Source organism: Dendropsophus ebraccatus, chromosome 2 (genome assembly GCF_027789765.1).
Source record: "Dendropsophus ebraccatus isolate aDenEbr1 chromosome 2, aDenEbr1.pat, whole genome shotgun sequence".
Taxonomy (NCBI): Eukaryota; Metazoa; Chordata; class Amphibia; order Anura; family Hylidae; genus Dendropsophus; species Dendropsophus ebraccatus.
The window spans coordinates 19,592,027-19,605,154 of NC_091455.1; the positions used below are offsets into that span (position 1 = coordinate 19,592,027).

Consider the following 13,128-nt stretch of genomic DNA (forward strand, 5'->3'; position numbering starts at 1 on the left):
AATAAGAAGTCATAGCTGAAACGTAAGCAATAGCGACGACTAAACGACCGCAAGAACGATCATAAATAACGATCATCGTTCTGTGTAATTGGGTGAATGATTTTGGGTCGTTTGCCGTAGTGGTCGTTTAAGATCGTTTATCGTTAATCGTTAGTAGTCAAAAAATCGCTTGGTGTAATAGTACTCTAACCCTAGTAACGCCCGCAGAGTCAGGATGGGTTCTAGGCGCATGTGGCCCCTTAGGTGATAAGATGCATAGTGGGCCCCTGTCTAGTCTATCCATAGCTTGGCAAGCCTAGTGTATTACTACCCATATTCTGACCCTCTAAGCCCTGTGTATCCTGACATCTGCAGTTATGTGTCTATTGTTGGCGCCGGCCCAGATGGCACCATTTTGCCCTTGCCGTCTATTTTATAATGATATTTTCATACATTGTCGCTTTAATGGGTTCTGACAGGTTATGAGGTTGTGCAGTTCAGCAATCAGCGGGATTATTGACCTTTTCAATGTTAATGCATGGTAATTTTTGGCATGTGACAGATGATGATGTGGCTTGGGGCTTTTAAGGCCGAGTGCAGGGCAAATAACCCGGTAAAATTAATGGATACTTTTAATTTGTCTCTTTGTGTTTAAAGATGGTGCCCATACTGAAGGGATAGTGGTGGCGTTGGTTGTATTTCAGCTTTTCTGAAAAAAAGGATTTCGTTTTTAATATAATTTTTTTTCCATTGCCATTTTTTCGATCTGATATGAGCCTCAAAGATTGTTGTAGCTTTCATCATAACATATTTGGTGGTAAAAAATATATTTTCAACAGCAGGGGCAGTACTCACTTCTCCCTGATCTTCCACTGCTGCTGTCGCCATACACAGGAAATGAGGTCATCTCTGAGGTCAATGATTGGCTAAGCTGTTTTTGCTTTCACTTCCTGTGTGTTGGGAATGACTAGGAAGTTGAGATAAGCAAAGGGTAGCAGTGGGGAGGTGAGTAATATTTATTTTATTTTATTTTTTTCTTCGTTTACACAGTCAGCCCCTTTTAAAAATACAATGATCCCGTCAGACAAACCCTTTAAAAGGGGTTTTCTTGGACATAACAGAACTTAGACCCTTTCCTACAAGGACTAGGTGGACCCACTGACTATGAATATGTGACAACCTAAATGGAGGTGGTGACCATGCTCTCTCTACTTAAGTCCCTAAACAGTTTGTATATAGTCCTTGGTGTTAGGAGAGACTTAAAAAACATTTGCCCATGATGCTTTGCACTATAGGGCAAACAGGAAAAAGAGAAGTGACAACCGATAGTCTTCTACAATAAGAATCAGCATGGTTATCACTATGTATTCACTTCTGCAGTACTGTACAGAGATTGTCCCTGTTTCCAGTAGTACACGAGGCAATTATCGACCAACCAGACTGACATCGCTATATGTAATAGGGTTAGCGATCAGCCAATGGATTAGCAAACGCTCATTTGGCAGGTGATTGGGTGGTTCTGACACACCACAAAATAAATGGCTGTCAGCCACACATCTCCCCTTGTAGTAGGGGATGCTGTGCAGCTGACAGCTAATTACCAGACAGGGCCACCCAGTTGATCGGGTCTTGTGACGGCTTTGTAAATAAATGACGATCACAGAGATCCGGTGACCCCAGACAGATTAGGGTCAATTTCCGAGGAAGTCATTGGACCGATCTGTATTTTTGGAGGAAGCCCACATACACACAGAACATACAAATTCCAGGACTCCAGTGCTGTAAGGTAACCATCAACTACAGAGGCACCTTACAGCTCTTTTCCTGGATCGTTCTGAATTATCTTATACTTCAGAGCTGCGATCAGGTCTAATACTTAATACCGCACAAACTATTTACTTATACTTTGCAGAGGTTCGGATGGGTTTAAGCAAATACCATCTATTAAAGGGCCAGCACGGCATTATATTCTCAGATTAGACGCCTGTTCTGTTTTCATTCCAAGTTTCTTCTTCTTTTGTCAGCTTAATAATAAACCCTAAAGATGGGCTGATTAAATACAGCCGGCAAACAAGAGCCACTCGTCTCAGGCTGCACGCAGAGCGTATGCCAACACAAATCTGATAGTGGGAGGGTAAGGCGGGGGTCACGTCAGGCCTTTTCTTACATCTGCTGGATTGTTTACTTAGCCCCCCTCCTCCATGTCTATTAATTGTGACGGATTTAATTATGACTCTAAAAGGGGAGGGAGGGAGGCTGATCCGCACGCTCATTCCAACCCAGGGACCTTCACTGACAAGTAGCGTCTTGAAAGACTTTGGAGTCTTTCAGGTGCGTTTTTAGTTATGCCAGATGGGAGCCAGGTGACTACCAAACCGCTTTCCATAGGAATCTATGAATTTGTGTTGTGTTGTTGAAGAACCATTTTCCTTTGCGGCCTCAAAAGTTTGACCTTGGAACACCTCTACGGCAATAGTCACCCAACAAGTATATAAAAAACCTGTACGACCACCGATACACCAGATAGGAATGCAAACACTACCGGCTGTCAACACGTTTCAGGCCCTTTCTCATAAGCAGCTCAAAATGCATTGAATAATTCTGCTTTATTTTATGGTACTGCCATCAATAATTTTGGATTTTGATTGGCTATAGTAGTTATGTTCTTGTATATCGAGGCAGTATTATAGTAGTTATATTCTTGTATATAGGAGCAGTATTATAGTGGTTATATTCTTGTATATAGGGGGCAGTATTATAGTAGTTATATTCTTGTATATAGGAGCAGTATTATAGTAGTTATATTCCTGTATAGAGGAGCAGTATTATAGTAGTTATGTTCTTGTATATAGGGGCAGTATTATAGTAGTTATATTCCTGTATATAGGAGCAGTATTATAGTAGTTATATTCTTGTATATAGGAGCAGTAATATAGTAGTTATATTCTTGTATATAGGAGCAGTATTATAGTAGTTATATTCCTGTATATAGGAGCAGTATTATAGTAGTTATATTCTTGTGTATAGGAGCAGTATTATAGTAGTTATATTCTTGTATATAGGAGCAGTATTATAGTAGTTATATTCTTGTATATAGGAGCAGTATTATAGTAGTTATATTCTTGTATATATGGGGCAGTATTATAGCAGTTATATTCTTGTATATAGGGCCAGTATTATAGTAGTTATATTCCTGTATATAGGGGGCAGTATTATAGTAGTTATATTCCTGTATATAGGAGCAGTAATATAGTAGTTATATTCTTGTATATAGGAGCAGTATTATAGTAGTTTTATTCTTGTATATAGGAGCAGTATTATAGTAGTTATGTTCTTGTAAATAGGAGCAGTAATATAGTAGTTATGTTCTTGTAAATAGGAGCAGTATTATAGTAGTTATATTCCTGTATATAGGAGGCAGTATTATAGTAGTTATATTCTTGTATATAGGGGGCAGTATTATAGTAGTTATATTCCTGTATATAGGAGCAGTATTATAGTAGTTATATTCCTGTATATAGGGAGCAGTATTATAGTAGGTATATTCTTGTACATAGGGGGTAGTATTATAGTAGTTCATGTACTTGAGGACAGTGGTATAGTAGTTATACTTTTTTAAAAAAAAAATTTTTACTGTCTAATCTGATGAATTATTGTCTGTGCCATTGACATCCACATCACTAATGTCTAGAATATTGTAATAAGTACTCCTATTTCCGTGATATCCATTAATAAAATCGTTGCCGCTCTCTGCATGAGAAAGAACAAAAAAAAAATTGTATGAACATTACTGACCTACAATCTCTTGTCGCTGACTCTAGTAAGGAGCGGTTCTATTCGTGTTCTCAAGTCAAGTTAAATATTTGTCAAGCTTCCCCACTTGCCCTGGATGTCTCTCAATTCCACGGCGGCATCGGCCTGTAGAACATTGAGCTGTAATCCGAATCTATTTGCACCAATTGTTCCGCTCTTGTTTTTTCATTTTTCATATTTTTGATTGTATAATAAATAACTGTAATATTGGAATATGTAGCAGTGTGGAATGGGTATAATAGGAGTCCCATCCGCCTATGTCTCTCTCCGAGCTCTCATTGTCCCATGACTGCCATGTTTACTATGCTAACTCAGCTGTGCAGAGAATTGTGTTCAGCAGGGCATGGCGCACATTGAGCAAATGTTTAAGGACAGGCAGTCATTGTAATTACTTGCCGGGACTGTCTGTAATATGGATGATCTGATTACATGCATTACAGAAATTTTGTGCAGTAGTAGAGAAGCATTGGTTTACCCCTTGGTCGGATGAGTTTTAGAAGTTTTAGAAATGATGTGAGTCATTTTGCTACCACACTACTAGCCACTTGGTTCTGGAGATGACATTATCCCGATGGATACGTCTACAGAGTTAACTCTACCAATATTTGGTAGAGTTGGAAGACAGTAAAGATGAACGCAAGATGAGCATTGCTTGAGTCCAGTCGTTCAGTATTTGGTTACCGGTGGCTGAAGAAGTTGGATGCAGCCTTAGGGAGTCCAGGAAAACATGGTTACAGCCTATGGCCTATGGTTGCGTCCATGTTTTCCAGGACTCTCTAGGGCTACATCCAACTTCTTCATTCAAATGCCAAATGGTCGGACTCAAGCAGGCTTGAGTTTCGCTCATCTCTGCAGATGTCCTTCAAACTAGATTGCATTGAGTTATCCTGATTACATATCACATAGGGTATTTTTTTTTTACTATTTATGGCTTAGCACCATCTTTTACGGTGGCTAAAAGATTATGTCCAAGGATTTGGAATTCTCAGATCCGATGATGCTTTTGGCCATGGTTATTGGTTCTTTTGACGTCTCGCTTAAACTTATATAAAAACGTGTCTTACGCGTCACATCCATCTAGAAATTAACTAAAAATATATTTTTGAAACTAGTTTAGATGTAGCTGTGATTCATGGCGTACAGGGCCTCCATGTGAATCCGTCACACCTAGGACACGCTGAGTTTGTTGCCACCAGCTAGGGTGTGTTTCTTTTTTCCTAGCGTGAAATGTCAGAGTCTTTTTCTTTGCTTTATTTAACATCGTAAATGACCCTCAGCGGTTGTTTTGCCGCCACCGGCTGCCTTCTTATAAACCAGAATTGTTTTCTAAATGTCTTCGTCTATAGGTTGCATAAATTGTTGTTTTAGTCTGTACCAAGAGTATTTTCATAAAAGAAGAAATGGGTAAAATATAATCCCAAACTTCCACAATTTTTGTCCATAGCTCAGCTGTTAGATCTTTCATAAACCTTGACGTCTATATAGGCACCATGACCATAGTCTAGTTTACAGATGAGCGTGACTTGAGCATTCTAGAGTCGGATTACTTGGCATTTGAATACTGGTGGCTGACAAAGTTAGATGCAGTCCTAGTGAGTCCTGGAAAACATGGATACAGCCTATGGCCTATGACTGTATCCATTTATTCCAGGACTCCCTAGGGCTGTATCTAACTTTGTCAGTCACGGGTAATCAAATGCTAATCACTTTCTTTGAAGGTGCCTGTTTTACAAACTTTACGATATGTGCTTAAAGGGGTTATCCAGCACTACAAAAACATGGCCACTTTCTTCCAGAGACAGCACCACTCTTGTCTCAAGTTTGGGTGCAGGTTTTGTAACTCTGTTTTGTTGAAGTGACTGGAGTTTAGTTGCACACCATACCTGACCTGAAGACAAGAGTGGTGCTGTCTCTGGAAGAAAGTGGCCATGTTTTTGTAGCACTGGATAACCCCTTTAAGGACTACTCTATTACATCCGGACAGAATGATGAGTTAAAAAAAAAAAGTGCGAAAATTGGCAACATCTTTGGTGACTTTTCTTGGGTTTATCGGCTTCCCATCTTACTTGCATGAAGTTTAGGAAGAACTTAGCTCTAGTCAAGTAGGAAGACCCTCTTAGACAAGGAGATAGTTGAATAAGAAAGTTTGCTGAATTGTATTATGGTTTTGAGTTTTGACTCTAAGACACTAGATCGGCGCTCGTTTACTGGACCTATTAAATGGCCCGATAATCTGCATGGACATTGTTAGCAATGTCCATGCAGCGCTTGCCTAAACACCTGATACCTTACCTCTCCTGGTCTTCTGTCCTGTGCTCCGCAGCTTCCCGGTCCTGTAATTAGATCAACGCCTGTTAGCTGACAGGCCGCTCAGGCGCTGCAGCAACCGGGACCTAGAAGCTGCGGAGCACAGGAGAGAAGGCTGGGAGCGGGGGAAGTTATCAGTCGTTTGGGCAATCGTCAGCCATCGTAGCAATTAGAAATGAGCGAACCTCCTGAGGTTCGGGTTCGTATGAACCTGAACTCTCGGCTTCTGATTCCTCTCCACGGAGGCTGCAGACAGCGGGAATCAGAAGCCGAGAGTTCAGGTTCATACGAACCCGAACCTCGGCAGGTTCGCTCATCTCTAGTAGCAATGCACGGCTGGCGCCTCGCAATTTTAGGTCCAAATCTAAACAAATGATCAGTCGATGATCGTTTCATCAGCTGATCGTTGTCTTTATTACACAGAACAATAAGTAGCCGAACTGGCCCGATTCGGCCGATTATCACTCTTTGTTATAGGGCCCTTACTGTTGATGTGCTGTGGAGATGGCATGTCAGTGTCGATACCTAACCTCATGTTGACCCAACAAAGAACAGGAGGTGGGTCACTGCCATGATGCCTTCCCATGTGTTCTCCACAGTTCATTGTGAAGAGACGAAGTTCATACCAGGGAGGCAAACTCTGCCCTGGCACAATGAGAGTTGTGTTTTTCCTACAGCTGGAGGGTCACAAGTCCCCTTCCCCAATTATCAGCTTTTGAATTGTAGAAAAGTTCCAGACTAGAAAAACTTTTTGAGTCCGCTGCTGGATTAACAAGATTTCATTGGATGACTACATTTTAGGTTGAATTGTTCTTTTAGTGTCTTTCAATGTCAAGTGGAAGTTCTGGCAACATAAATTCATCGTCTTCAGCAAAAATTCATTTTGGTGACTTGGAAGGTCTTTTTTTTCCTTTTCTTGTTAGAGAGAGTTCAGTTTATCTTTGTTAAAATGTCAGGGTGAAATGTATAATCCATGAGTGAACTGTCAGTCAGGGACGACCGGTTGCTGTCAGACAGAAAGCGGCCATTGTCCGGGGTTCACAGAACAATCTGTTATCGCGGAGAGAGGCTCGCTACAACCTTTGAATTAATCCTGGTAATTTTTTCCCTTGGTAATGAAAGAAGCTCAGGATTCACAAAGAGGCGACGTGAATTACTCCAATGATGAGGTGGATTATATTTCTCTTAATAGGCCGTAGAGTGGGAACGGTCTCGGAGGCCGATGACTGGTTCCCAGCTTTTCCTCTTTTTTTCCTTCCTATTTTAAGGGAAACAATAAATCTAGAATTACTAATATAAAACGATTACGCACAATGGTGTATGGAAAAGATTCCGAAGATGCAGCAATATAGTTTGATAGTCCGGTATACGATGGCTCAGCCTGATCCTGAGCCAACAGCCATTTTATAGCTGTCGGGCATCCCCCACAAAAATAAGTAGGAATAGTGGGTTTAGAATTGGATTCCAATAATTGAGGACCCAGTGGTCTTTTCCAACTTTTATGGTATCTTTACTTTTGTTAGTGCTGTGTATGTTATGTTTTGTTTGTTCTTAAAGAAGTTGTCACTCTGTCGTTCAATTTTTGGATTACCTATTATTACTGGTTGAGGTTTCCCAAGATTGTACCTGTTCCCTGCAAAAGCTGGGACTGTGCCAGGTCCTGAAAATGTAGAAGCCATCCTTGGTTAGTGGTTCTTTTGTGCTCATAGGGGCAGATCCTGACAGAAGGACCACCCACTGTTATGTCCATATGCTCTAATAGGGTATACAGACAGTGGTCGTCTAAATGAGACATCTCCCTTAAAGGCGAAGTCTGGCCCTGGCTAAAACTTGACAGGCATCAGGGGCGAACATAACAACCAATCCTTCTCCCCTTGGTGCTTACGTGGTCCCTACTTCTCCCCAGTGCTTGTGGTGCACTGTGTGACCAGGAATACCGCGGGAAGGCATTTTTTGTGTCATCACAACTCATCATGGCTGATGGGCAGCCCGCTCAGCCAATCAGTGACTGGAGTAGTGTCCCGCCCCAGTGACTGGCTGAGCGACCAGTCCATCAGCCAGGTCGTGACCTCTGGTCCGAAACCCAGTAGGGGTCCCAGATTGGTGATCAGATACTGGAGAGGCACAAGCACAGAGTTAGTATAGTTTTATGTTCCCCATGCCCCTGCACTTTGAAAAAAAAGTTTAAATGACCGGACTTGTCCGTTAAAGGGCTGTCTGGAGGCACCTAGGTTTCCTGGTGCATTAACTGGCAGGGGTAACATTATAGTTATCATAGGAAATTAGGAAAACATGGCTGCTTCCCACCAGAAATGGCACTACCTGTGCCCATGGACTATGTTAGTTTCTATCATCTGGCAACTAAATCTGCCCATAGCCGCTTGATAAGTGTCATACCGGCCTGCAGATATTGGTCAGATATTGTTCTTGATCAGATACATTATAGGATGTATAATAACTTTTATGTTTTGTTCCGTTTTCAGGGAAGTTACCCGGTGTGGGAAGATTTTATTAACAAAGCTGGAAAACTGCAGTCACAGCTCAGGTGAGTAATGCTGAAAAAGCAACAATAACTGTGTATTTATATGTCACATAGTTAGTATGGTTGAAAAATGACACATGCCCATCAAGTTTAACCAAGAGGGGATGTATGAAGGGAAGGGGATGGATGATGGCTAGATTCTATAGATATGCATTTAAGAAGTCCAGTGAAATTAAAAAAACAGCCGTCAGTCACCTGCACAGTGATCAGATGCCAGCACAGCCAATCAATGGCTGGGGTGAGACAGCTCCTTAGTCACTGACTGACTAAGCGGGCAATCACTCAGCCACGCCATGACGTTGCAGCTGGAAGAGCCAGACGGAAATCAACATGATGGGGAGCAGCACTACGGAGGTACAGGGACAGATGAGTTTACTTTGGATATTATTTTCCCGCACCCTCCGCCTTCCTCTTGTTTTTCAATTTCACAGGACTTCTCCTTTAAAGTGACTCTGTACCCACAATCTGACCCCCAAACCACTTGTACCTTCGGATAGCTGCTTTTAATCCAAGATCTGTCCTGGGGTCCGTTCGGCAGGTGATGCAGTTATTGTCATAAAAAACAACTTTTAAACTGGCAGCTCCGTGCCCTTTGGCCATGGCTTACATAGTGTATGCATTAGGCTGGCACAACCTCTCTGTCCCTCCTCCCCGCCCTCCTCATCATTAGGAATGCCCCAGGCAGATTGCCTCCTATTCATCAACTGTGTGAGCACGGCACATGGGCTGGATCGTTAATCACCTGTGTAGTTTTCACTGCAGAGGAATAGAAAAATGGTGAAGAGGGTGGGGAGGAGGGACGGAGAGGTTGTGCCAGCCTAATGCACACACAAACTAGGCCACGGCCAAAGGGCACGGGACTGCCAGTTTAAAAGTGTTTTTTTAGGACAATAACTGCATCACCTGCCAAACGGACCACAGGACAAATCTTGGATTAAAAGCAGCTATCCGAAGGTACAAGTGGTTTGGGGGGGAGGGGGGGTCAGATTGTGGGTACAGAGTCACTTAAATTGTATTTTGGTTTAGGCCTGTAGTGGAGCCTCTATTGTTTTTGCTGTGATCAGGTCCTGGGGTAGACTGTTCCACGGATTCACTGTTCTCATAGTGGAGACATCTTGCCACCTCTGGAATAGGGGGTGAACCTTTTTTCTCCAGGCGGAGGCAGTACCCCCTTGTGTTTAAGGGGGTTTTACCTGTAACCTCTTTTCCCCCAGATCCTTCTCTATCAGTAACTCTCCGAGTGTAACTCCCCTAGGACATATGATGTTGTAGGTTATTACTCCCCCTGGAACATATGGTGCTTCAGGTTATTACTTCCCCTGGGACATATGATGCATGTGGGTTATTACTCCCCCTAGGACATATGATGCTGCAGGTTATTACTCCCCCTAGGACATATGATGCTGCAGGTTATTACTCCCCCTAGGACATATGATGCATGTGGGTTATTACTCCCCCTAGGACATATGCTGCAGGTTATTACTCCCCCTAGGACATATGCTGCAGGTTATTACTCCACCTAGGACATATGATGCTGCAGGTTATTACTCCCCCTAGGACATATGATGCATGTGGGTTATTACTCCCCTAGGACAGGGGTACTCAACAACTTTTAGTGAAGGTCCACTTACCGGGGTCTATTGTCAGGTGAAGGCCCAAGCTGAACATCAGTAAGAAACGTGTTCTGTTACTTTTCACAAACGTTCAACTATTTACATACAGAATTGATGCTTATTACTGGGAAAACTGGCCCCCCTGTTGCTCCCCCAGTAGTATATAGCCTCCCTGTGAGCTCTCCCCCTGTAGTATATAGTCCCGTGCGCTCTCCCCCTGTAGTATATAGTCCCCCTGTAGTATATAGCCCCCCTGTGACCTCTCCCCCTGTAGTATATAGCCCCCTGTGCTCACCCCTGTAGTATATAGCCCCCCTGTGACCTCTCCTTCTGTAGTATATAGCCCCCCTGTGACCTCTCCCCCTGTAGTATATAGCCCCCTGTGAGCTCCCCCCAGTTATATATAGCCCCCGTGCACTCTCCCCCTGTAGTATATAGCCCCCTGTGAGCTCCCCCCAGTAGTATATAGCCCCCCTGTGACCTCTCCTCCTGTAGTATATAGCCCCCTCTGAGCTCCCCCCAGTAGTATATAGCCCCCCTGTGACCTCTTCCCCTGTAGTGTATAGCCCCCTGTGAGCTCCCCCCAGTAGTATATAGCCCCCTGTGAGCTCCCCCCAGTAGTATATAGCCCCCCTGTGAGCTCCCCCCAGTAGTATATAACCCCCCTGTGACCTCCCCCTGTAGTATATAGCCCCCTGTGACCTCTTCCCCTGTAGTATATAGCCCCCTGTGAGCTCCCCCCAGTAGTATATAGCCCCATGTGAGCTCCCCCCAGTAGTATATAGCCCCGAGACAAAAAAACAAACAAATCACAACTCACCTAGCACCTCGCTCCCCCGCCGCACCTGTCTTCTTTTCTCATGTCGGTCCGGCCCCCGGCTGATTCGCGCTCTCTGGGGATGTCCCGGGGATTCCCCAGCAGAGTGCACACCAGAGACCTCAGTGTACGCCGCTGGCCTGTACTTCTGGGAAGTTCAGGCCGGCGGCCTAGACTGAGCTCACAGGTGAGCGCTCTGCTGGGGAATCCCCGGGACATCCCCAGAGAGCGCGAATCAGCCGGGGGCCGGACCGACACTGCCTCCAGCCCCACAGGCGTACTGACATCTAAGGACAGTACACCTATGGGGCGGGAGGCAGTGCGGTGGGGAGAGGGACACATGGGAGCCAGGGCGGTTGGGAGGTCTGACCAGGGGTCCGGACAGCTGGCCTTTGCGGTCCGGGTTCGGACCGCGGTCCGCCAGTTGAGGAACCCTGCCCTAGGACATATGATGCTGCAGGTTATTAGTACCCAGGTGCATAACTTTACATTTATCCACAATGGTACTGAGTTGTAATACCGCACACAACCTGGGGACAGGGTGTTTAAATAACCCTCTTTAACATACTGTTACTTTGTTGTAGAGAGTAAAGACCCTAGAGATCGGACCCCCAAATGATCAGTAAGCTGTGGCTTATCCTATCTATTCTATACCACTATAGTGTAGTCCATACCACTATATTGTATAGTACATGACTACATGACGGTATAATGTGTGCACTATAGGTGGTGCTATTTAAACACTACTGTATATGGCATCACTATTTATGTACTATATAAGATTGGGATCAAGCCCCTCCTTCTTCATTTCACCCACACCCACTTGTCCATGTTATATTGGCTTTTCCAGGCTGACACCTCCAGTGTGAATGCGGTTATAGTGTACAGATACAGTTATAGTTTACATTGTAGTGCAGTGATTTAGCGCTATTACTTATAGCGACCCAATATCTGCGGGATGTGACTAACACCACTTATCCGTCACGCTTTATTTCCCTATTTAACCCCTTCCTTACCCCCTCCGTGTCCTGGCTACGAGATGTTGCCGGTCTGTGATGGCCGATAGGTGACCGGCATTAGATTGAGCTCTACTAGATGTGACAATTTGTCAATGAAAGTGCTAGTCTTGGCTTTCTGAATCTGGGTCGCTGTAGGGGGGGGGGGGAGGCAGCTGACGTCCTTTATGCGCAATCCTCTCTGCACAGCAACCCCAGCGCCTCTACAAAAGATAGTCAGATCTGTCTCCATAGTAACACAAGAGCCGGATACCTAGATGTCGCCTGGCAATACCGTGTCTTCTTACTACCATTGGCTAGTAGTATATAAAATAATAAAACCTCCATCTATGGCGGCAAGGCCCAGCGCTATTTTTTATTCATGCGATGCCTCGTAACAGGTTGGGGAGGCAACTGGGGACAAAGACAGCTCTGCTACATCTGTCTACATAGTGTATTGTAGGTGATCAATTTGCACATATATTTGGCTCCTGTTAAGCCATAAGGCGGCACTCTTAAACCCCATGTAGTATATTGTGTATATACCATAGATGAATACATTTGCCGTGACCTCTATTTCATTCCCGTCGGCTAAGCTCCATCTTGTAAATTCATTGGAGTTGTCTCCCGCTGTGTCTCCAACTGAGCGAAAGTGATCGTCATTTAATTAGACATATTGTTATATGGAAGCGTCATGAAAAGCCCGGGCCCGTTGTCGTCCATTAGGAGCTGCCGCTAATCTGATTGTCGTTTAGTCATTGCAGTAAAAAAAAAAAAATAATAATTTGCACACACACAAAAATTCAATTGGGTGACAACCTCCTCCTTTACTGCTCCTATCCATAGGGGTTGTCATGTATAGTAAGAGGTGCCTGTCCTTTATTGTAATTATAATGGTCATCATATCCCTACAGGACCACCGTAGTGGCGGCAGCAGCGTTCCTGGACGCCTTCCAGAAAGTAGCTGACATGGCAACCAACACTCGGGGTAAGTGGCCAATCCCATTCATTGGATGTTAAAGTGATACTGTTAAAGGGATACAGACATCACATGATAGGGCT

The 13,128-nt window shown here is 44.0% G+C and overlaps 1 protein-coding gene across 3 annotated transcripts in view; it reads left to right on the forward strand.

The window, feature by feature from the left end:
- Positions 1–13,128, forward strand: part of MTSS1 (MTSS I-BAR domain containing 1) — a 107,961-nt gene that overhangs the window by 9,958 nt on the left and 84,875 nt on the right. For all 3 annotated transcript variants that reach the window (XM_069957117.1, XM_069957119.1, XM_069957118.1), the window contains exons 2-3: positions 8,583–8,644; positions 12,981–13,054. In XM_069957117.1, coding sequence (XP_069813218.1) covers positions 8,583–8,644; positions 12,981–13,054 — 136 coding nt within the window. The remainder of the gene's footprint in view (positions 1–8,582; positions 8,645–12,980; positions 13,055–13,128) is intronic.